We start from the raw sequence: 25,685 nt of genomic DNA, 5'->3' as shown, positions 1-25,685 counted from the left end.
AGCTAACATATCCTCTTTAAAAAAGAGAAAAGGCTTGCCTGGATTTCTTAAAGCAGTAAATCATAATTACCAAGTTGATGGGACTTGAACCACGATTCTGGAGCCTTCTAAACTGATTTGAGGTGCATAGGCTTCTTTGTTTTCAATCTGTGCTGTATCCACAACCACCTGATCATGAACAAAAACAGTCTGAATCTGGCATTTTGAAATCACATTTTGTTTTTGTTTCAAATCTAGAAGAGTATATTGTACCTCAGACTAGTGACTATCAAAACACTGGCTGGCAGAAGCTGGACACTGACCTATTGTGTTTAACCCCCAGGCATCTAGGCCCAAGAAATTTTCCATTATGATGTGTATGGAAGTTCATGAATTGCTTCCTCTTTACTCTAATAATTGCCAAAGGCAGCAGTTGAAAAATATCAGGCTCTATTCAAGGAAGATAGCTTAAATCAGAAGTCGGCAACTGCGGAAGGTTCTGTAGGCCTCTGGGGTCAGCATGAACTGCCAAAAATAGCCCCCTAACCCCAACCATGAGAAGCGTCCACTTCTAGTTTTGAACAATGGCTGACTTTTTTTACGTTAAGAAGAGAGAACTTAAAAACCTCAGGCTTCTCTGGATACTAAGGAAATCCTTAAAATGTGGCTGCAGTATAGGCAGTTTCCATGAGATGACAACATGGAGGCTGTTCCTATTTAGCCTTCTGAGTCCTACTTACTGTCTCCCAGCATCTGAACAACTACAAAAGCTGACAAATCTTGAAAGGAAGCTTGTGCTACATTTCAGCTGGAGCCTTCAGGTGCTGCAAATTTGAGCTGGAATTGAAAAAACAAGCAACTCTATGGGTACAGTGGGTCTGTTAGGGCAGGTAAGAAGTGTTGAGCCCACACACAAAGAGTGCAATGCCGAGTCCAGAAACCACCATCTTGTGTGCTAGAGGAAACTGTTCCACACTACACACATGTTTTAAGGACTTCCTTTGTATCCAGTGAAGCTTGAGATTTCCAAGTTCCTGAAATCCAATGTACCATTCTGGGAGTGCAGAATGCAAAGGTTTGTGCCAAAGGTATTTTCAATGCACACAAATGCACATTGCTAGCTCATGTTTCATTGACCTGAACTCTGCTGAAACTACAGCCAATGAAGGTTTCACACACCCAGCCTGGGAAGTGACTCTCGGTGGCTATTGTTCTTGCTTTACAGATGTTTCCTCCAAGGCGCCCCACTCAGAAGGCTATGTAAACAGCGGATCTGGATGTCATCGGTACCCCCACCCCCAACCAACTCAGAGGATGTGCTAGATGGCAGGGGTGTGTGTGTGTGTGTTAGATTTGCAGCTCTAGGAACACCTCTCTTCTCAGGCCTTGTGCTTCCTGTGCTAAAATCACCATTTCTCCCCTCCTTGATTCTAGATTCCACCTACAATGACTCTTAATGTCTATTTATTATTTAATTTATATCCCACTTTTCTGCCAGCAAGCATGCGATCCAAGGCATCGGGCAATATTTTAAAAGCACAATATAAATTAAAAACTTAATAGTTAAAACACAAACTAAATATCTATTTCAATAACACAAGTTAAGAACAAGTTAAAAGCATTAAAAACCACTTAAAACACAGTAAAATAAAAGCACTACACTCCCACTCCATTAAAAGCCTTACCTTCCACAAGACACTAAAAACCAAACACTTCCTTAAATAAAAAGGCTTTTACCTGCCGGCAGGAAAACAACCGGGAGAGAAGCAACCAGACCTCCTGGGGAAGGCAGTTCCATAACAAGGGAACAGCCACCGCATCTAACAAATTTTAGGACAGTGCTCCTCCGCTCCTCCTTATGCTACCAATGCTTGTTTCTTACTGCTTTCTTCCAAACCAGGGCAGCCTTTCTGCCTTTCTTTCTAATCCTCTCCACATATTTGTGAGTCCATGGCTACTCACCAGGCCAGCTTGTCCAAAGAGCAATTGCACCGCTGTCTTGCAGGCTCCCCGCCACGTCGAAGGGCAAACCTGGTTCAGTACTTCTGTCACAGGGGAGTCGTCCCTTGGCATCACTCCGTTATGGCACCCAGCTTCTTTAATCAGCTGTATCATAGTGTGCTGCCAATAAATTAAGAAGGAAAAAAGGATACTTATGGAGAAGGTAACTAACCATCTATGCTTGACTCTCTCCACTACAAGCACACTGTCTCTCCTTACAAAGAAACAAGTCAGTTGCTTCCTTCTATTGAAGACCATGGATATCACTTAAATCAATATTACTCAAGCTATGATGGCCTGCACCAAGTATGGTTATCATGTACCCAGATGCTTGATGCTTTCAGAGTCATTAGAGCCCTGGTTCCAACTGCAGTCTGGCACTATGTGCAACTGTGCATAGCATCATAGTAAAACCTAAGGTGGAATGCCCTTGGCTCTGTTGTGTGCCTAAGTTATTTCTGACTTATGGTGACCTAAAGGCATGATTTCTTCAGCGGAGGTTTGATACCATTGCCTCGGAGTCTGAGAAAGTGTGACTTGCCCAAGGTCACCCAGTGAGTTTCCATGGCCATACGGGGGTTTGAACCCTGGTCTCCCAGAGTCCTAGTCCAATGCTCAAACTACTACATCACACTTGCTTTTGGCAGCATAACTAGACTAGCAGAAATGAAGGTAGCTGCAGTTGTGGCAAAAAGAGAAAGACAGAAAGTGTGAGATAAAGTTTGGTTGATATCAGATGTCTGCCAACCCAACCTCACCTGCTTCCAAGTGTCTGGCTTGCAGAGAGCAATGTCTTCAGAACCAAAGCACTCTTTGAGACACAGCTTAGGTGCTGGAATATAGGCAATTGTCCAAGCTATTCCTCCCATCCCAGAGTGCCTTGTACCATATTTGTGCAGACAATTCAACACTTCTCCTTTCATAGGTGGCAAATTATTTTAAACATTCTGTTCTGTACCTTAAAAGTTTTTACCAGCGTTCTCAGATACTTTGCAAAAAACACTGCCGGGTTTGACAACATAAGCGGCAATTATGGCCCTTACCGTTTTTAGCTTCAGGTTATCGGCTGCAGACTCGTTGAAGGAAATTCCTTTCAAGAAGTGGGGCCCTATCTGGATGGGAACAGTGGGGAGCTCACACTGGATAGGCTGAGAAGGTGTCTGTCTCCGTCCGGTCTGCTGGGCTTCAGCATCACTGCAACAGCCCTGAAGGGACAGAAGGCCAGAGCAACACATGTCAGGGAGCGGCCCAGCAGCAAACAGGTCAGTTGTGGCTGAATGATACAAATAAGTTCACTGGGAGTAAAAAGGGGAGATTGTTTGGGTGTGTGTGTGAAAAACATACCTGCAAACTTGCTTCAATCGCCTTTGGGTTCAAGTGGAAGCCAGCTTTCATTGCATATTCACAGTGACCCAAACTTTCCAATGCAGCTTTATATGCCTGTTTTTTAAAAAACAAAACAAAAGTGCAATCACATCACACAGCTGAAAAGCAAGAAACGCTACATACTGCTTACCTCACCTAGCCCTGAGAATCTCAAAGAAGAGGACAATTAGCCCTCCTCTACTCCCCAGCCACACCTCACCTTCATTTGGAAGGGCAAGTAGATACCAAAAATAGGCTCTGCTGTGGGAACTCAAGCTAGACAAATATCTTCAGCAGCTCATCTTAGTTTTCTGACACTACTAAAGCTTTATCACTTTGAGCTTATCCCCATCCAAGCAGAGAAATAAAGAAAAACAGAGTGCCAAAAGTGGGAACTAACCTGCAAAGCACTGTCTATTTTCAAGTTCAGTTCTTTGAGCTGATGCTCAGGAATTGCCACACTCTGGGAGCAGAAGAGTTGCTGGACCTCAATTCCAGCCAAGCAGCCATCACAGCCTCTCTCTCGCAGTCGCGACGTGGCCTTCAAACACAATGCACAAAGCACAAAGAAGATAACAGATGGGACTAAAATCACAGTGGCTCAAAAGTGACAGAGACAACTATGAAGCTCCGTCGAGTTGGACCATTTAGTGAAAATTAAACCTCCCAATTTATGTATCACAGTTGTACGTTAGCTATTTCTTTAACAAGAAAAAAAAGGCAGTAGAAACCTTTGACAGTGGCTGTAGCTTTTCAGCTCCAAACCTTCAAGGTTACTGTCTGCGCTTGTGCAATAATGCTTAACTGTCACTAAAGGGGAAGGGGAGATTTGTGCAAAGTAGGGGATCACTGTATGTCCCCTTCAACCTATTACAAAAAATACAAAATGGTTTACAATATCATCTCTGTCTATTCAGCACACAGCTTACCAGGTGACACTGGTCCTGTTGCTGCTCTCAGCTGAGATGTCCTTGTTACTACCCGGCTTCTGTTTGTTAAACAAACAGTAGAGCTGCCCTTGAAGGTTGACGGACTCTCCTTCTTTGGAGGTCTTTAAACCAAGATTGGGTGGCCATCTCTCAGGAGTGGTTTAGCCATGCATTCCTTCATGGAAAGGAGGTGGACTGCATGGCCCTTGGGGTCCCCTCCAACTCTTAAGATTCTCTGACAAGTCGTAAGCTAATCATCATTTCATTTCTGTTTTCCCCCTCCCATGCTAACAAGTACATAAATATCTGTAACTCAGGCAAACACGCAGTCGATGAACTGAACAGCAATGGACACAAACTGGTGCCAAACAAAGCCTGTTAGTTCTTGAGGTGCTATTGCACTCCGTTGTGGGTTTTGCTGTGACAAACTAACATGTCTACCCTGCTTCCCCCTGCAAGGGATTTCTAGAGGCATCCGGTTGCAGATGTGGGCCTCCATCCAAATGCAAGTCCCAGCTAAAGTAGATGCATTAACCCAGTGAAACTTCCCCAAGTGTTGACTTAGCAGGTTTGTGCCGGTTCAGTGGCTCTACTGTAGCTGGAATTAGAAACTGGGTTTAGCTCATTACCGTGAGCCAGCGATCCAGCCGTGAAACCCTTACCTCAGCTGCTCCTCTCCACGACCGCAGTGCTTCTTCCAGCTCAGTCGTGGGGCTGGGGCTGGAGGTCTCTGCCACACTAGAGTTCTTTCTTTCCTGTGCTACAGCTTCAGTAAAACATGAATGAGCCACTGGCTGGACCTTCTGCAGAGCTTGGGATAAAAACTGAAAATGAACCTGCATCACTGTCAAGAAACATCGCCCAAGTACCTACAAAATGAAAAGAAAAACAACTGTAGGTCAGGGTTACGTGATTTCTCACATTCAGTTCTTTAGATGTGCATTCTGATGTCTGGAGGTGGATCTTCATACATATGGAAACTCTTAATTGCCCTCAAGGTACAGTATGTGATTTATCACTCTCAAGTTTTCATCCTGAAATAAACAAACAAATACAAAACAGACAACTCCCCCATTAAGCTCTGTGATACTGCATGAGGGCTCTCAAAGAACACACTTCCAACCCATTCCAAGCTGCAAAAAAATATACCTTTGGCCTCCAATGTTTGGACAGAGAGAACAGTAGACAGCAAATTATTAGGCACTGTTTCAAAGCAAAGCAATAACATTTACGCAGTTTTAGTGTACTGGAGTCACCTAAACTGTGAGGACCAAGAGTCCTCAGACATCTCCATTATGGATTCCTTCCATGGTGGTTGCTGTCAAGCCTCCAAGGACTTAGTCTGCAAATATGAAGCTCAGCTCCACAGAGTTGTCAGGAAAATGCTTTGGCCATGATTTTGGTGCCACAACCAAAGACCAGACTGAGAATTCCTGACTTAAATTTCAATGGATTATGAGTGACAAAATACAGCACTTGCTGTTTTATACTATGTTTCTGTGCCCTTTCTATTACACTTAAGGGATCACCTTTTGGAAATGTGTAGTAAGTTGGATGCTTCACTCCCACAAACCATTCACCCCAACCCTTGCCAAAAATTCATTGTGTGTGATGTGTGTGCCAGGATTCAAAGCTGGGGACCATTTTTCTACGAAAAGGATCAGTGGCATTTCGGCTGTACTCTACGGTTGCATCAGACTACCACCTAAAGCCACTAAGTAGGTAGGATATAAATAAAGATGATTGATGATGATGATGGCGGCAATCAGATTTTATTGATAAAACCTCAGGCGTTGTCTTAAGGATTTTAAAAATCAGATGATTGCTCTATAGGATACATGCATGTATTTGTGTGTTTTAAGACCTTTTCATTTGTGTTAGCACCTTTTCATTTGTGTTAGCATTTTGTCATCCATGCCACCCCCCAAGACTAAATACCCAGACTCTAAATCTTGCTTAGCCAATGGGATCTCTACACTCTATTCTGCTCTGGTCAGGCCCCACCTGGAATACTGTGTCCAGTTCTGGGCACCACAATTCAAGAAGGACATTGAGAAACTGAAGCATGTCCAAAGGAGGACGACTAAAATGGTGAGGGGTCTGGAAACCATGAATCCCTATGAGGAACGACTAAGGGAACTGGGGATGTTAAGCCTGGAGAAGAGAAGGTTAAGAGGTGATATGATAGAGCCATGTAATGGGTCTCATATTGAGGAGAGAGAGAGCTTGTTTTCTGTTGCTCCAGAGAATAGAACGCGGAGCAATGGATGCAAACTGCAGCAAACAAGATTCCACCTCAACATTAGGAGGAACTTCCTGACAGTAAGGGCTGTTTGACAGTGGAACACACTCCCTCAATGGAGATTGTGGTGGAGTCTCCTTCTTTGGAGGTCTTCAAACAGAGACTGGATGGCCGTCTGTCGGGGATGGTTTGATTTAGATTTCCTGCATGGCAGAATGGGGTTGGATTGGATGGCCCTAGCGGTCTCTTCCAACTCTACGATTCTATGATTCTAACATCTATGGGATCTGTACAAGGGTTTGCTCAGGAGAGATTTCCAATATCTGTTTTCCAAAATGTAGTGTTCTGGGGATCCTGTGACAACAGAAATGGCACAAAGTACACATGCTCACCCCATTTGTGGAACACATGCAGCATGTTAACAAGTGTCACAAATCGCAGAAGGGTGTGTGGCGTCTTTCCAACTGTCTTATGGTTAGAATACATCCTCATTCTCTCTCCCTAAATTAATTTATCAGCAACAGTTTGTTAAGAAGAGCAACACCTAAATGTGCTTAAAAGAGAACCGCTGCTAGCAATGTTCCCCACCGCCATCCCAGCCGATTCCATCTAGTCTCCCTCTCACATTCCTTTACGATTAAATCATTTCCCTTATTTGTACAAAGTTTAAACTTAACAGTTTAGGTATGCTGACTGGCCTCTCAAAATGCAGTTTCCTTATTTTAAGACGTATGTTTAAATAGCGCATGAAGACTCGCAACAGCAGCACCCTTCAAAGACATTCTGATGGAAAACAACAGAACTCTTCTGGATTCTTATAGAACTCTGTTTATTCAGACTTGAGGTCCGCTTCTCTCAAACTACAGGGAAAGGGTTGGTGAAAAGGTTCGGACAAATGAGACTTGAGAGTGCGCTGCGACACAAAGAAAAGGAAAACTCCTTTCTTTAGGAGAGGCTGGCCAAGGCAAATAGCAGGAGTTTCTTTTATAGCTATCTTTGCATGAGACTGCAAGCCACGATCCAAAAACTGCAGAAAACGCATTTCTAAAGATAGCACAGAAATACAGTGGGCCCTTGGTATCCACTGGGGTTTAGTTTTAGTTGGATATCACCATTTGTGGATGCTCAAGTCCCATTGATATACAATGGCACAGTATAATAGTGTCCCTTACATAAAATGGCAAAATCAAGGTTTGCTTTTTTGGACTTGCAAAAAGAATAGCTTAGCCTCAGAACCATCCTTTCTGTCACCCTCGCCCACAACACGAGAGGTGATCCTAGATTTGCACAAAAGGTGTGTGAAATATCTGTAACAAAGGAAGAGACTCTTGCTGAGTCTTACCTTCTCCAAACTGGAGCACAAGGGAGAATTTGGGTGGCTCTTCCCAGGTTCTGGAACCTCCTGCCCAGAGAGGCTTGTTGTTTTTAAGACAGGAGGCAGAGACTTTCAGCCTTTCAGCCAGACAGGTGCTATGTTTTACTTCCCCAGAGATCCTTAAACTTGAATAGGGCTCATACAGGGAGTTACGGTCTTTCAGACAGCCTGAACCTTTCATATGTTTTATATATTTGTACTATTTTACTGTGAGCTGCCTTGTGTCCTATATATGTGGGAAACATAGAACATATTCAAATAAGTAAAAACAAACCAATATCTTTAAACAGCTTTACTGTCACTAACCATGATGGCTTGTAACACAAGGAAGCAGATTCTACAGAATTATCCGCAGGTACAGAATGACTGAGATCTTGACTCAACCGCATTCACCCCACCCTGAGTTGGGAAAACCTTTGCGTATATTTAGCATTAGGCTGAAAGAATGTCCTATAAGCGACTGTTTGTGTGCATCCAGTGCAGACAGCAAGGTAACACATGGGACACAAACAACTGCAGCTATGCAACAAAAATAAAGTGACACCTGTCATTTTGACTTACGCGAGAAATGCCTGAAGGCAGACTGCCATAATAGATAAACACACACACACCCTGGGAAGATGGAGCCAGCAGAGCCAGCTGCATGGGAGAACTTCAGCTAGTTTGCTGTCTTTAAAATCTCTTAAATACTAAATCTTTTTACAAAAACACACCAGTTACAGAAACGCAGAGGACTCCTGCTGCAACATGTGCCTGGAGAGGATGACCATGTGCAGAAAGTTGCAGGCAGTATCAGTGACAGGCTGAACATGAACCCCTTGGCTGGAACAAGGTATGTGACTAAAAGATGAAACGACATGAGGGACAAGCCCCAGAACAAAGTAGTAATGGGTTTAATAGTCCAGAGTCCACAAAGACTGTATTCTTTCAAAAATCCCAGCAACGGTATCTTTCCAGTCGTACCCTCAGCCTCCCTTTCCCACCAAGTGCCCTGAAAAGATTACGCTGGAACAAATGAACATCAACAGCTGAAAGAAGCCTTTCCCAACATGGCATCCTCCAGAAGTTTTGATCTCACCTGCCATAGTCCCAGCTGGAATAACCAAGGCTCAGCAATGCTGAGAGCTGGAGTCCAAAACTCTCTGAAGAGAACCAGGTTAAGGAAGGCTGCAGTCAAGAGCGTTACCAAGCTAAACTCAACAAGTGAATAGGATGACAACATTGCTTTTGAGAATATTATTGTACCATCCATCACTACCATTAAATTCTGTAGATCCAGTGGAGAAAGAAACTGAATGCAACCATAGTTACTAGAGCAATCAGTAAATTTAAGGGGTTTGGACACACATTAAGACATTTGTCTGATGTCTAAATGAAAGCAGCTTTTGTGCCAAGTGTGACCTCTTGGGAAGAGTATCATACAATTTAGGCACAAGAGTCATGGGTGAAAGTCCTTTCTTTAGTTGCTTCCCCCAACCATTCTGAGAAGATGGTCCTAGAAAAAGGGGTGAGCAGGGATGAACAGGGGTGCAGAAGCCTATACTTCTTCCTTCTGTGTTATTTCTGCCTCTGGCACCAAATTTTCTGTTTAAGAACTAATGCCCAGGAGCACATCTACTTTGTTAACTGAGGTATACTTGTAGATTTCTATGCTATGTGAAGTTATTCCACAATAACTCTGTTAGTGTTTCAGATGCCAGGGAAATTAATTATTCTTAAAGGGCCATTTGTCTTCTGCTGTACCTATTATCAGTTAGGTGAGATATCGGTATGCGAAGGGATCTTGCAGCACCTTTGAGACTAACTGTGCAGAAGAAGTTGTAGTATAAGCTTTTGTAGATCTGGTCTACTTCCTCAGATGCAAGGTGATATACTGTAATATTGTACCAATCTTACCTTCTGAAGGCTTTTAAGACTTCAGAGTCTTAAACAGAGGCCATGAAAGTCTGATGAAGACACACACCTCGGCTTTGAACACTCCATCTTAACTCAGATTGTGACCCAGTGAATATGCGAAACCTTTTCTACAGATCTTGCAAATACCAGTCAATTCAAGTAGATGGACAAAAAAACCCTAGAAGTGAACAGTGGGTGGGAACTCACCTCAATGTCCTGTAGGCTGAACTCCTTTTGATCTTTAAAGTTCGCTGCTCCGGCGCTCAGTTCCATGAGCATTTTTGCTATTTCTGGTTTTATTGCTGCTGTGAGTCGACTTGCTGCTTCCATGACATGTTCCTGCACGTCCTTCAGTTGCATAGCTGCCTTGGAATAGTGCGAGTTCCGAAATACGCTGCTGAAAAGGTCTGTGAGGAAAGCGCTCGCACGGCAAAACACGTTGAGTGCATCCAGGTATTTGGAGATGCCCTGCTGGATGTCTGCGATGGGGGTGGCCTGGTTGCAGCCGCCAGCAGCCGCCGGGGAAACCAACGGGGACGTTGCGGCTGGAGATGCCAAAGGCGCATTCAGGGCCTTGCCCAGCTCCGGCACTTGATACTGCTGGTGTTGCTGCACTTTTTGCTTGGACCCGCCAAGCAAAAAGCGCCGCTTGTAGTCCATTTTGCTTTCTTGTGCGCTGCAGCAATACATAGGGAAGTTCTTGACCAATGGTTCTTTGAATTACCTATCTGTTCTCATGAGCTGCTTTCTTGGGGGTTGGCGGGGGGGAGTCTACCTATGCTAGCAGTAGTAGAGGGCTGTGCACATAATTCTCATAGGAGGCATTTTGAAAACGAAACAAAAAAGGTAGGTAATTTGTATCAGCAGTGAGATAGGCAGCAGGTCTGCTGACTCTGCTATTCAGTGTTCAAATGCAGCACGGCTGCAATTACAAATTAGAATCGCAAAAGCAAGCTGTGATCACTTTAAAAAACCACTGTCAGTTTCGTGCTTAGCATCCTATGGAGTGAGCCTGGGACATGGTTTCAAAGCAGGGGGGCAAGAAACCCTCTCTGCCACACTTTTCCTGTCCATGCGTTGGTTACACCTGATGTTAACATTAATGTATGCCAAAGAAACGTTAAAAAGTTCTATGATGAACCTCTTCACATAGCATTAGGAGAAGGAAGAGCAAAGCCGCTGCTCTACAGTGATTGTTACCGCAAAGCAGGTTTTTCGTTGGGGAGCCAAGAAGCCTTCACATCAAACAGCTTGTCGGTTTGACAGAACCCCTGAGTCAAATCCAATTATTCCAATCTTAATACTGAAAGAAAAAACCAAACCCCAAATTTCTGTCCTGAAGACTTTGCAACTACACATTATTCAGGAGTGTTTTCTTTTGTCTTATTGCAAGCCTTTCCGTTGTTATTTCTCTGCATTGAGGTAGTTTCCTTTTCAACGTTAGTAAGTGGTGCTTTTGGAGTGAGCTTTCCTTGCTTGAAGAATCAGAAGGATGCAGAAATAGATTTGTAAGGCCTCTGGGTCATATCCTGGAGGGGAAGAAATGACAAAAGATTATAGTTATGAACTATTTTATTGTAAGCCCTTACCTCTACTTCTCTTGCCAGATATATATGGAAGTAACTTGCTATAAATGTATCTGAATCTTTTTAAAATGTGTGAGAGAGAGAGAGGGAGAGAGTACAGCAGCACAGTGAAGCAAACCTAATATTATCCTTATCTCAACATTATGACAAGCTCTTCTGCAGCTCAGATATTCAACATTTTTATGTACTTAAATCTGGTTGAATATTTTAGTCTAACTAAACCTTATTATATTTCTATATATTTTTACTTTTGAGCAATTGTGGTGTAGTGGTTTGAGCTATGGACCATGACTTCTGGAGACCAGGGTTCAAATTCCTGTTCAGCCATGAAAAACTACTGGGTGACCTTGGCCAAGTCACACTCTCTCATCCTCAGAGGAAGGCAATGGCAAGCCTGAGAAACAACCTGAAGGCACACAACAACTAACTTTAAGGAAGACCAGATGCATCTCAGTCATGTCTGGGTAGAAAAGCAATTATCAGTAACAACTCTGCTGGAAGGTTAAGAGGTGATATGAGAGCCCTGTTTAAATATTTGAAGGGATGCCATATTGAGGAGGGAGCAAACTTGTTTTCTGCTGCTCCAGAGAACAGGACCCAATGGAGCAATGGATGCAAACTACAGGAAAAGAGATTCCACCTCAACCTTAGGAGAAACTTCCTGACAGTGAGGGCTGTTCGACAGTGGAACACACTCCTTCCTCGGAGATTATTGTGGAGTCTCCTTCTTTGGAGGTCTTTAAGCAGAGACTGTCAATGGGGATGCTTTGACTGAGATTTCCTGCATGGCAGAATGGGGTTGGGCTGGATGGTCCTTGTGATCTCTTCCAACTCTATGATTCTAAGGAAGCATCATAAAGAGGCCACATTAAGAAGATAACAGCTGTTCAACAGTGGAACAGACTCCCTCAGAGGGTGATGAATGCTCCTTCATTGGTTTTTAAACATGGGTTAGATGGCTATTGTAAGGGATGCCTGAGCTCTGGATTCTTGCACTTACAGGAGGTTAAGACCAGAGGACCCCTGGAGGCATTTCCCAGTTAAGAGTCCATGAGTTCTAGGATGCTTGGACACCAACTCAAGCATTTCTATCAGTATCCGGACCCCTCTTAACACAATCCTTTATCCCTCTCCTTCACTCATTGCACTACAGACATCCTATCCTTCATAAACTGCTGCCCGTTCAGGAGACAAGGGAAGATTGTCTGCAGCTATTCTGAGAATCAGGGCTGTATTACATTTTTAGAAAGATTGGGGTGGGAGGAGTGCAGAGTTTCCAAGCCCACCAGGTCCAATATGGAGAGCTACTTTACAATCATGGTGGGGTGGGAGTAGTTCTCCCTCTTCTCAAGGGCCATCAGGACTTGCCCCAAGCCCCTATTCTTCCTTTGGGGATGTGCAAGGGACTTCAGTGTCACAGGAGAGGGCCAGAGGCCCTAAGAGTTCAATGTGAGAGCAAAGAACTGCTTCCCATCACCCACAGGTTATGAAGAACCACCTGCCAACCAGTCTGCTTTCAAAGCCACCACCAACATCCATCCCAAAGCAAAACACAGGTATCCCTGTCTCAGATCCCTAGACAGGACAGAAAACAGTGCGGAAGGGAAAGCAGGCTTTGGAAGGAAGACAAGGAGTGTCATTTTTCCTTTCCCCACACACTCGCCAAAATAAATGAGGGCTGTGCAAGAGGAGAGTCAGGTTCTCATTTGATTCCTGCTAGGGATTAGCTTGGGCCAAATCCCAATCTGTTTGGGGAATAAATCCCTCCCCAGCCAGTGTTAGAGTTGCAAGGACTGGATCTCAATCTTTATTTATATATTGCACTTTCAGACTGTCCAGCAGCCACAGTTTTCAGGGTGGAGAACAGCAGTTTCCTGCTGCTGTGTGTGTGTCTTCAAGTCATTTCCGACTTATGGTGACCCAAAGGGAGACCTATCATAGGGGTTTTGTGTCTAGATTTCTTCAGAGGGGGTTGACTGCCCTTGCCTTCCTCTGAGGCTGAGAGAGTGGGGCTTGCCCAGGGCCTTTGTGAGGCTGAGCGAGGAATTCTAGCCTGGGTCTCCCGTAATTCTCAAGCTGCTGCACTGCACTGGCTCTCTGGAGAAAAGGTAAAAACATACAACATCAAAGTGCCATCAAGAGAGACCACCAACCCTTCACACACACACACACACACACACACACACACACACACACACAACCAAAAAAAAACACAGAGGCACTTTAGCAACCATTGCCACCACTGAGTCTTGTCAACCCAGATTTCAGCAGCCTGTTTTAAAATTACTCTAGTAATAACACAGTGTTGAGATTCTTATGAGACGGCACAAGACTGTTCTCCAGTCTAAATTTAGTAAACCGTAATGCTATCACTGATGAAGCACATGTCAAGAACTCAAAGGGACTTAAGGACTTTATTGCTTACAACAACCCTGCCAGGTAGGCTAGTACTATATAATTTCCTCTCCCCCCCCCCGAGCAATGAAGGGGAGAGAGACCAACTCGAGGTAAGGGAACTGCAGTTTGCGGACGGATACCTAAGAAGCAGTGTTAAACCCATCTTTTTAAAAAGGGATGCCGTTAAACCTCATTTTCACACTGATCTCCCTAAACAGTCCTATATGATTCAGCAAATCGAAGTAATTTTTAAAGCAAAACCAAACGATTTAAAGTTCAAAGGTTTCTTTGTTAATGCAAAGCTCTCCCAATCTCTATTGGAAATATTCCATAATCCAATTGTTTACCAACAAATAGGTTTTGGGTTTTCTAGCGCCCCCCCCCCTTTTTTTTTTTTGTCAATGCTAGCTGTGTGGAAGCTAGACTTTACAGAAGGTGGGAGTAAGAATGTGCCTGTCTTCACTTCTTTTAATGTATGTATGTATGGGGAACTGTGAACTGACTGTACCACCAAAGAGAACACAATGACACTCAGAGCTCTATGCTTCCTTTAACTATTTACTGACAGTCTTCATGAAGTCCTTATGTATACTTGCAGAAAGACAGAGTGCTCTGCTTTTCTAACAGCTTGCATTTTTCAAACCTCCCACTCTGGAACAGGGGAAAGGGTCTCTTCTTCTCAATCTTTTTCTAAACCCTCTCCCCCAAAATAATGAGCAAAAACATATATTGGCTGTCCACTGTCAAGTCTTTCCCTGAATTTCTTTCTCTGCATTCATTCATTCTTTGTACAGAACAAGACATGGGGAGCATCGCCTTGCTCTTTACACAGTGTTCAATTCTTCAGGATGCTTTTTCCCCTGCAAAATTCAGAATGGGAAGAGACAGAGAGAAAACCAAGGAGTAGAATCTTGTTTCATTGTTGGTCCAAGCCCCCTCCTCTTCTCACCCACCAAGAATGTATCTGGAAAGACCAAGGGCTTCGTTGGATCAGCAAAAACATGGGAATTTGTGAGAAACCGAGGTGAAAACATTCCATCTTTTCAGCAGGCTGAGCCAGGCTCTCAAAAGAACACCAGACTCTCTCAAAGCACTCTATTATGCCCTCAGTGTGTGGGGAGCTTCAGTCCTAACTCATGCGGAGAGAATCTCAAGCGTCTGGCAATAGAAGTCAAACTTTGAAAACGTCTTGGGGAAGTACAGGGTTTTTTGGTGATATTTGGTGTCTCTCCCCCAGCAGAATGGAACAAAAATGCCTCCCATGTTCAAAAATCACTTGCATACACATATTCAAAACACAAGGCACAAGCCCCCAAAGAATCGGCATACTTTAGCATCATCAAGAGAACAAGGGATTGAGCTGGTGCCCAAAAGATTTTGGAAGGGTTCACTGACATAATTGGCACAGAGATATATACACCCAACAATTCCAATTCTAAAAAGAAGCAGACTCTTTTTTGCTCCTTTTAGGGGTGTAGGTTATGAACCCGATTTGGGGCCAGAAAGAAAGAAAGGGGGGAGGCAGAAAAAGGGCCAGTTCTGCTAATGTTTTGTAAGGGAGGGCAATCAAAGCTAAACTCAGCTTCCAAAGGAGTCAGGTGCCAGGACTCCAGAAAATGATGAACTTGTGTCAAGAGCACACATTCATCAAGCACAGCTTGACAAATACCAGCTTAGGGCAGAGTCACAAAACAATTCTCTTGCATGGACAGAAGATCCACATATGAGCAACACCTTCAACAAAGGAGTCCTTTTTGGGAGGGGATGTTGAGGGGGATTCTACAACCCACAGAGACAAGTGATGTGCAACTGGAAGCCAGTGATTTCCTATTATCCACTAGCAGACACCACATCCAATCCCCTGTTTCCTTATTTACTTTCTCCAGCCCAGTCTGAAAGCAAAGCCATACTGCAACGGCAGTGGATTTGTTATAATAAGGACCAACCCCATATTAATGGACTGGACTGTTGCAGGAAGGGATCTGGAGTAAAACCAATGGCCTTACCAATCTCATTTCATTTTCTACTGTGGATGGATGGAAGGTATCTTTGGGCAAGGTGCTTCTTCCTCTGCCAGATAGGGCTCTGGTGGCCCTGAACTGTAATCTGGAGGAAAGCAACTGTGGAAGTAAGTTCCTCCCAGTCTCAGGATATTTGAGCCCAAGTCTGGAGTTGTCTTTGGTTTTCTGCCTTTCCCTCTCTCTCTCTCTCTCTCTCTCTCTCTCTCTCTCGAATAGCACAACAGAGCAAGTAAAAGAGGGAGTATGGTGTTGAATGTGCTGAGAGGTTCCCACCCTGGCCATCCTGGCAATAAGGGCGGGTACAATATCTTCCATCCATAATAGAAAATGAGTTTGTCAGGGAGCCTCACATCTTATTTCCTGCACCAGCAAAAGAAGAAGAAAGGTAGACTATAAATGAAATAAAAGTTTTAAGAAATGGTGTGAATGACCACAACTGGCTCCATCGACTGGACTGGTCCCTTGCTGAGCTATCCCCCAAATGGGGTCCTCTTGAAGAACTGAAATGCCAGGGTGGTCTCTAACGCAGGGAAATGAGGGGAGAGAGAAGGACACATTCCAGACTAGCAGGCAAGGGGGGAAAAAGGCGAAGACCTTTTGCCTAACATGCCAGGGTTTACATGAAGAAGAATGGGGACTGTACACATGCAGATGTTCTGATGTGAGGACCATTAGGATCCAATTATTCAGTTGCTCCTGCCAAGGAACTGAAGAAAAGGTAGCATGCTATCTGGTCTTCCAGAGAAATGACATATCGTAAGGGGTTGCATCTCATGCGTTCTGTCTCAGCTGAAGTGTATGAGGTGGGAGAATAAAGTCTAACAACATTTTTATGGGGCAAAGGGTGGGATAGACATTATTTTCTTGAAATGAGTGATTGTAAGCAAAACAAAAGGAGGGCTGCATCTTTCCTTCGTAGGAGAGGAAGGTGAGGCATTCCTGGGCCTGTATCCTCAACCGTGCTGAGAGCAGCACTGGGAAGAGACAATGTTGTCGGCCCTTCAGCTGTTGTCCAATTCAAAATACTGCCTCCATCTAAAATTAGTTGCCAACCAGGGATGTGGAGACACTGAGCCGGGAGGCTTCAGTTACACTGATGCACTTTCAGTCACAACTGGGTCTACTTTGAATTTTCCCCACAGGTCCATATTCTGGATCAGTACAATCCATACCCTACACCCATGCTTAAATATTTTATTGCATATGGCTCTTGTGCTTACATTTACGGCTTTTTAAAGAGGAAAAAAATGACCCAGAAGAAGGGAACAGCAGGAAAGGGGGGGGGGACTCCCCATGTTCAATCTGGACAGGAAGGTCCCAGAATAGCTACCGCTGGGGAGACACTCTGAAGCCCAGCAGCCTCTCACACTGGATTGTTAGGAATCCCTGCCTATCCTGGGCTGTGTGTTCGCCAGACTCTGCAAGGACATCTTAAGCTTCGTTGTTTTAATGTTTTCCCTGCCTCTTAAAGCAAGGGTCCTTTCCTGGGGTCCACTTTAGATGGAACTGTAGCCTTGGGACATTGCTTTTCCCCAAAATCTCTCTCCTCACAAGGAAGGAAGGAAGGAAGGAAGATGGAAAACAGTTGTTACACCTGTATTCCTGTATAGATCGCACACCTCCTTCCCTTGGCATCACTCCTCTGATCAGAATCCCAGGTCCTCTACTCAATGGTTGCCAAAGAGATAATAACGGGCCATGCATAGTTTGGCCCCACGGTTCATCTTTCTTAGGGTTTTGGCAACTTCTTTACACAGATGAAAAACAGACCTAATAAAGCCTCCCTCCTCCTTCAGGATAGATATGCTTAGGATAACATTGCCAGTCTTTCAGACATATTTCTGGAACACAATGTACCTTATTAAAGTACCTTTTGGTATTAAAACTCTACATTTCCATTGGCTTTGAAAGGTCGTTGCACAACAGGCTTTCCTCTCTCTCCCTCTCTCTCTCTCTCTCCCCTCTCAGCTACAATACAGGCATTGTTCCATCCCTCTACTGCTATGGCTGAAGCCTTGATCTTGTTTACGTGATCCATTATCCTGGAATAACCACCCCTCGCTTTGATTTGGTTAGAGAAACTAAGGCTGGAGATACAAACTGGGCTTTTGACACAGCCGAAGACACTTTCCGCAAAGGGAACGCCGTCTGTGGTGCGCACATTTGTCTCACATTCAGCTCCAGCACAACACTGCTTCAAACCTGGACAATTTGTACAACTACCAACTTGAACAGAGCAATGGTTTTCTATCAAACTGTGAGGATGAATTCAGGACTCCTACTAGGATGCTTTTTATCAATTACTGCTGGCCGTTGTGCTTATTCTACATTTTCTTGACATCCATATGTATTTGCCAACAATTCATTCATTTGATGGTGTGGACTCAAGTCCACAAAAGATTACATCTTCATTGTAAGCATTAGTCCTTAAGGTGTTCCAAATTTAGGTAGAGAAGACCTGTTATTTAAAGCAGTCCTCAGATGTCTGAAGTTGGTAAGAACTGGAGTGATGCAGGAGGCCATGGTCAAGGATATACAGAGCCAGGAGGGTGGAGAAAGAGTCCCAGGATGATGATCAGGCATTTCTTTTGTCCTCTTGCAGAGACACTCAGTTGCTCAGGACATGAATACAGGTCAGCCAGGCCTCACTGCAAAAAGGAGTTTAAATTCATGGTGAAAAAGTAGAGTACAGAAAAGTTAAGGTAAGCATAGAGACTAAATATTGGGTAGAACATCAGTGGTCCCCAAACTGTGCCCTTCAACAGATTTTGGACTTCAGCTCTCAGAAGCCTCAGCCATGTTGGCCAATAGTCTGGGATTCTGGGAACTGAAGTCCAAAATCCCTTAAAGAGGACAGTTTGGGGACCACTGGGATAGATGAAGAGACTTTTGTGGGTGGGGAAGCACAACTGCATAAATAAACTGCAGACCATGCAAAACAAAAGGCAGAGAAAGGGGAGAGTGGAATATAGGAAGGAAAGAGTGATAAGAGAGAGAAAGAGAAATCCAAAGCAGACAAGCTGGAGACAGGGAGGATGATGACAAGATGGAGAAAGTGCCCAAAGAAGAGGATGAGATCAGAGAAAGGGGAGACGATGCAAGTCATAGAGATTATCAGCAAGGATGCTGGAATCGTCAAGAGACAAGGGTTAAAGAGAAAGGGTCATGCATCAAAGGATAAAGAGGGCTGCTTTAGCCTCCAAACAGAGACCCTATCTTCTTGGATGAGGACTGAGCAACATGGGACTCAACTGGTCACTAGAAAAGACTAAATCTGGACCCTTCTGATTTGGGGGAGCAAGGGCCTCCATGGGCCTAAAACATGCCTGGAGGCGAAATTGGCTCAAAATGGGCAACAGCATCCCCCCAAAGAGTTTGGAGGCTGCATGGGTCATTTTTGTGTCCAAAAATTACTCTTTTTTAAAGGGGGGAAATAGGGTATATATAGACCTCTTCCCTTCTCCAATCCCTGCATTAGTATGTATTAGCTGTTTGTACAAACAAGATAAACATGTACTACTGGCACGTTCAATATCTATTTCTCAGTTTGAGAATTAACCGGAGGAGTATGGCATGGGGAAACATAGATCTGATACCGCTCTCTTAATGCACACCTTCGGTCAACAACGCAAAAGCACACAGAAGTTGTCGGTGTGTTTCTTCTAGGGGAGAGGTAAAGAAGGCACTGAAGGGATTGATACGCAGTGATCATAACTATCCTTTGAGGGAGAGAAGAAGGGATTCGTGCAATGGAAAGCGGATTGGTTGAAAAGTGTTTTGAACAAGGCTGTAATGCTGACTTCATCCCTTCAGTGAAAACAAGGAAACGGTACATTTGTCCCTCTGAGATGCTTTTTCTTCTTCATGCCCTTCACTTTAGGAAGAAGGTTGACCATCTGCTTAGGGATTCACCAGCAAAGCAGTCGATGGGGAAATGGGTCCGCTGCCAGATGAACAAAAGGAAGGAGGAACAACATGAGCCTGTTGGGTGTTGAAATGCCTTTTCCGGCCACTCAGTATTTCCAGCTCTATAACCAGGTTAGCTGCAAGCACTGGGAATGGAACAGACCATTATGTCCAGTATAAACACGGCAAGAACAAAGAAGCCACTTTATATGAAGTGAAGCCACTATTCCATCCAGCTCACTAACTGTCCATATCTACTGGCCAAAGTTTGAAACAGGAGTGCAAATGCCAGGGACTGAGCTCAGGAACATTCAAAGGCACCAGATGTAGTCTGCCACTTCCAAAAATGACAAGGGCCTCGCCACAACGGCCGCTGCCCCAGCTGTGGAAGGAGAGAACTAGATTTCTCTTTTGTTTTGAATTATGGAAGCAATCAACCCATTGTTTAAAAAAGGTTAATTCCACTTTCTCTGTTCATGCAAAATTTTGCTGCCTTAAGATTTGGAAGCTGTCAATCTGAATCATGCTTCCTTCCTGGCGTGTTAATGAGAATGGATCCATCTCAAACAACTAGAAGGGGAAACAATCCTGGAGGGAAAGATGGGAGAGTCCTACAGTCATACTTCTATATTGCTCACACATAATGCCTTTGCTGGGACACTGGCAAATGTTGGATGACTTGGTATCCATTTTTTCCTATCAGTCATCAAGACTTGGTTTTCTCGCTTCACAGGGTCAGAATATGTGCAGCTTTTTAATATGAAATGTCCAGTGAGGGAACATATGGCAGGCTATACACATTTGCACATGCATACTTCTCTCTTCCAGCCCGTGTCACAACTTGGTGCCATTTGGAAAAGAGACAATGCTGTGCTAGCATTTTCAAAAGAATACATTTCTCATATCTAGGGATTCCTCAGTTAATGAAGTGGATGCATTCCTGCATATTACTTCTCCAACAGAAAATCTGGAAAGGTGGTCCCAAAGGCAGAAATATCAGGAGGAAATAGGGAAAGGTTCATACATCTCATAAAATGAGAGCAACTCAACATGTTTCCCCAAACTATCGATTCCAAACCAACAACATGCAAGTGCAAAATGAAACAAACTGAAGCTCCCCATTGTAATCTCCAATCTGAGAAAACCACAAAGTGTTTTTATCTTTCAATCTTCTAATGGAATCCACCTCTATTGCTAAAAATATTCCTCAAGTATATTAGAAGAGAAACGACCAGACAGCAATGCAGCAGTGCTGAAATATAATGGGATAATTTAACTCAAGTTGCATTGAAAATAACACTGCAAGTTATCATGGCTTGGATCCCACTGATTTCAATGAAGCCTAAACTTAGCTAGTGAAACTGCACCGAATCTTGGTTACTTTAGATCACGCGCAAGAATAACATCTAGGCCATTTCAAGAACTAAAGCGGAAAATAGGTTTTTTCTTGCTCATTCTTTAAAGGAAAAATACTGTGTATTCCTGCAAATCTTGTCATATGTTGTCTAAAGATCTACTCTGCCATGCCAGACCTTCGCCACAAAAATGCATCATTCTTTTTACCAAACAAAGAATCAAAAAACATGAATCCTTTAGTGGTTTGACTGTACTTTATATCCAACAACATCTGTAAGGCAGAAGGTTTCACTTGACCAGCTCAAAATCTTTTTAAAACCACAAAATCAAAAATAAACTCTTTTCAAAACAGAGCGGGTCACGTATGTCACCATTCCTCAAAGACAAGACAGACAATGAATCACAAACTCTTATGACTGCACCCAAACATCCCTTTCCACTCAGGTTATTCTCTAATAGAAAGACCACTATGTTCAAGAGCAAAAGCAAGGGCTTTCTTCTCTCACCTTCAAGCCTTCATTTCAGGAAGAAATCTGGACCGCCGGAAAAACCTTTGTCTGGGACAAGAAGAAGAGGAGGAAACAAAGCAGCAACCTCCTCCTCGCAAATTAAAAATGAACAGATCCATGCAATGGCAAGTCAAGAAATAAGATGAAAATTTGATGACTTACAAAATTTAGTAACACATCCCCAAAATTGCCCCGGATTGTCTGTATGCCAGATGTCTGGGGAGCCGGCAATACATTTTTAAAAAGCTACCTTGGATGGATCCAGGAAATGACAGACTGGTTTGCTGAATGTCAGCTTTGGATAACGTGACACAAAGCATTTTTTAAAATAGTGTTGATATAGAGCTAAGCGAAGATACGAGGAGGACAGTGAGGTGGCTACGTTTTCTGACAACACCAAATTATTTAGCATGTTTAAAACAGAAAGGGATGGAGGAAAGCTTTGACAGAATCCAATGGACAGCAAAATGGCTAATTGGGTTTGTTGCAAGTAAGTGTAGTTGAGCAAGGCACATGAGAACAAAAACATCTCAGCTGAGGTCTAAACTAGTGGTGAATGACCAGGAAATGGCTTTCAGGGTTGTATTCGCCAACTTGATTAAAACACTGGCTGCCAGTTTTACAGCCGTCCCGAGAAGTGGAAATTCTGTTTTGGGGAAACATTAGCAAAGCAGTCAAAAATAAATGTTCCAATTCTGTAATGTCTTTCTATAGCGCGACCAACACTTGGGAGTGCTAGATGCAGTCTTAGTCACCGCAGTCCTAAATGAACATGGAAACGGTGCAGGTAGCCATCTCCCAAAGCCTGTCACCTGTGAAGCATAGAGGCGGCCAGGCAGCCTCCTTCCTCTTGTTTAGAATCAAGTTTTAAAAGTGAAATAATCAAAATAGATCTGGAAGATACAGGAGGACATCTTCAAATGCTGGGACACATAAGCAGTTTTTCTCAGAAAGGAACTATTCCCAGAAAAACATGTTAGCAAGTGTCTGCAGCACCTTTCCAATGCCCCAAGTTGTAATTTCAAGGGCTCAAGCGTCCCTATGACAACATCTCACAAGTGTGTAGACTGCTACAGATGTGCCAAAGAGCATGCCCATCACCCTTCCCAAAGCAGCAGCTCCCCAAAACGACTATCTTGGATGGTTATTCCTTCTGACGCTTGCTCCCAGGAGCTCTGTGCATTTCTGCCATGGCTTAACACTCTCTTCTTGGTAGAGTTCTAAAGGAACAAGAGACAGGATGATTTATGAAAAACCTTGGTCTAAAATGACTTTATACTACAGGGACAACCTAACACTTAAGTATGCCAGACCTTTCTCAGGGATGATTTATACTAGAGCAAAAAATAGGAGGAGTAAAGGAAAACCCTAGGGCCTGAAAGACTTAGTAAAGAGACATGATGGACCTGGGCAAAATACCACCTTAATCCTATCTGCTGCAGGTATTTTGTTGGCTATCAAAAAGGCGCTTAATCAAGATGTAGCTGGATGCGGGGAGAATGAGACCATTCCTCTCCTCAACAAGAATTCTGCCTCTTCCATGAAATTTTCCTTCAATCCCCAGATTTCTAGCACTGCAGTAATTTAAAGCTTTAGTTGAGCATCTACAGAAACAGCTTTGGCATCCAAAGAAAAGCAAATATAAGAGATCTAGGTACAAAGGATTTTCAGTGCTTCTGCATTACTAGAGAGTGTGCCTATATGGAATGTAAAGAATACAAAGTATGTTGAAGCAAGTAAATTGTTTTAATGGAATAAAATCAATAAAAACATATTTTAAAAAATGACTAGAGAGAGTGAGGCTGCAATTCAGACTCTGAGGAACTGGCTTATCTCAGGTCAAAGTGGGGAGAAAACAGAAGTACGCTCCTAAGGCTAAGTGCACCCTACTATATGCTTTTCCCTGGGAGCTACATCAGAGGATCTGTCTTCCTGCTCTCCCCTCCTCACTAGTAAACTGAGGATTGACAGTTTGGGTCCTGGGGACTGACAGTTGTGGGAGCTTTGGACACTGTGCAACAAACCAGAGAATAGCACCTTGCATTGCATCCAAAAAAGAGACATACACATGTGTGCATGTCACTAACAGGATTCCAGCCAGAAAGTGAGTCAAGTCTGATTCGAGAATGAGAAAGTGAGAAATTTTGTCCACAAGAGAGGACTTCTTGTTTCCTGAAAAACAGGAGACAGACGGATTGGGAAGAGAGGGACCTGATCCCTAGAGAGGGGCTTTGTCCATTACTACAGGACTCTTCTGTATTACTACCCTGAAGGTGACTGAGAAAAAGCCTTTGATTCAGTAATGATTATGTTGGAACACACAATACAGATCAAGTTAAGATGGATATCACTTAGAATACTAGGCTGTTTTCGGTTACAATGAACCATCTTTCTAACAAAACCTACCTGTTTAAGTGACATTTCTGAACAGCGTTCTTTGAACCCGAACAGGCCAAATGCTAGGCTTCTTTTTAATCTTCAGCTGCAGAAAGGTGTCATTTCTTTAAAAGTAGTTGAAGAATGATCGCTACTTGTAAAATGTACATACGTCACTTTCCAGTTTTGTCAAATTTCTGCATTGTTCCCAAAACCTGCAAAGCCTGTTTGGTCTGAAGCGGCAGTCGAAGAAGAGTGCCAACAGCATCCCATTTTCCCCAGAATGCTTTCGGCTCCGAATTATTGTTTCTCCTCATTCTTCACCATCAGACCAAATAGAAATGAATTGCAACTAGACCAGGTGGGCTAGCAGCATTAAAACCATGTTTTTATTGAGAGCGCTCTTCCAAAACACCAAACAAACTAGCTATCTTTAAATCCTCTTGTTAGGAATCCTGGCTTTTAAAAAAAGATTTTCACATACCAACGCAGTTTGCCTCTCAGAAAGGGACTTGGTTAGAAGTGTATCAGGGACCAAGATGAGGCAATACATCAGCCAGGAAAAATTCAGAGACTTCTATTTTTGTCACTTCGATACAGAGCCCAAACTTTCAGCAACCGTGAAAAGTGATTTAGAGACTTGTGCTGCTAGTGCTTCATGGTGTTTTGTCAGTTGTTTTAGGAAGAGAAATTCCTCCTGCCTGAATAGCATGAGAATTCAAAGGCTCTTGGGTACCTCAATATATATTAAACTAAACCTTCCAGGGCAATATTTCCACTAGGAATGAGGGAGGCAGAATTCAGAGAAAGGGGAGAACCTTTCATTTGTAATGTATTTAATAAATACATTATTTTGTCTTACATTAACTCTTTCAGAGGAGCCAAGACATATGCAACATATGTATATTTAGCAGCATTGCCACACCACAAGGGCTAATTTGGACTCCATTCTTCTATGAAATGGCAAGTTGGGGGTCAGGGCTCTCTGCCATTATCAGATTCGGTAAAGACCCACCTGAAAGTATGCTGCAGTGCCAGCCCTGGCTATAAAGCCAGTGCATCCATGTGTCAGAAGGACAGGTTTGCCAGACTATTGCCAGGTGAGAGCATCTGCCCAAAATACCACAAAGCACATCTGCATCACTTGAAGGAAAGTCAACAGATTATTTAGCTCCAGGTTACTCAAGAACATGAGTCAGGGCACACAGTCCGTTCTATAGGAGAATGGCTAAAAACAAAAACACAAACTGAAGGGTCACCTCGGTTGAGAAACATTCCTCTCTGGCCCCATGCGACAGTCAGCCCAAAAATGTTTTTAAAACAAGACTAACCAAAAAGGCCAAAGAGTCACTAGATAATACACACATTTGAAGTTCAAATAATTCACAGTGTGTGCTAAAAGATCTGTTGCAACTCATGTTTTTTTAAAAAGTGAAACTATATATTCAACTAATTGTATAATAGCAAGTTGTGAACATGTGAAAAAACACATACTTTTCAGGACCAGGGTCAGAAGCTGCAAGATCATGCCAAGGAGGAGTTCATGATAATCAAGGCGGCATCTGCACTGCAGCAATAATGCTTCCATGTACTATTTCTGTATGTTTTATGTACTAGTTTTGTATGTTTTTAACTGTATTGTTTTTAATGTTTGTAAGCTGCCCTAAGTCCCAGTCCGGGGAGAAGGGCAGAATATAATAATAATAATAATAATAATAATAATAATAATAATAATAATAATAATAAT

The 25,685-nt window shown here is 43.3% G+C and overlaps 1 protein-coding gene across 2 annotated transcripts in view; it reads right to left on the bottom strand.

Annotated features, from left to right (window-relative positions):
- Positions 1–25,685, bottom strand: part of GARRE1 (granule associated Rac and RHOG effector 1) — a 51,466-nt gene that overhangs the window by 10,174 nt on the left and 15,607 nt on the right. For both annotated transcript variants that reach the window (XM_042437567.1, XM_042437566.1), the window contains exons 2-8: positions 9,995–11,316; positions 4,937–5,143; positions 3,746–3,886; positions 3,325–3,420; positions 3,024–3,185; positions 1,942–2,100; positions 71–168 (exon numbers count right to left, since the gene is read on the bottom strand). In XM_042437567.1, the coding sequence (XP_042293501.1) occupies positions 71–168; positions 1,942–2,100; positions 3,024–3,185; positions 3,325–3,420; positions 3,746–3,886; positions 4,937–5,143; positions 9,995–10,477 (1,346 nt within the window). In that variant the 5' untranslated portion in view covers positions 10,478–11,316. The remainder of the gene's footprint in view (positions 1–70; positions 169–1,941; positions 2,101–3,023; positions 3,186–3,324; positions 3,421–3,745; positions 3,887–4,936; positions 5,144–9,994; positions 11,317–25,685) is intronic.

This window comes from Sceloporus undulatus, chromosome 8 (assembly GCF_019175285.1).
Source record: "Sceloporus undulatus isolate JIND9_A2432 ecotype Alabama chromosome 8, SceUnd_v1.1, whole genome shotgun sequence".
In the NCBI taxonomy this organism is placed as follows: domain Eukaryota; kingdom Metazoa; phylum Chordata; class Lepidosauria; order Squamata; family Phrynosomatidae; genus Sceloporus; species Sceloporus undulatus.
Note: the sequence above shows the minus strand (reverse complement) of the source record. Positions and strands in the feature narration are given on the sequence as shown.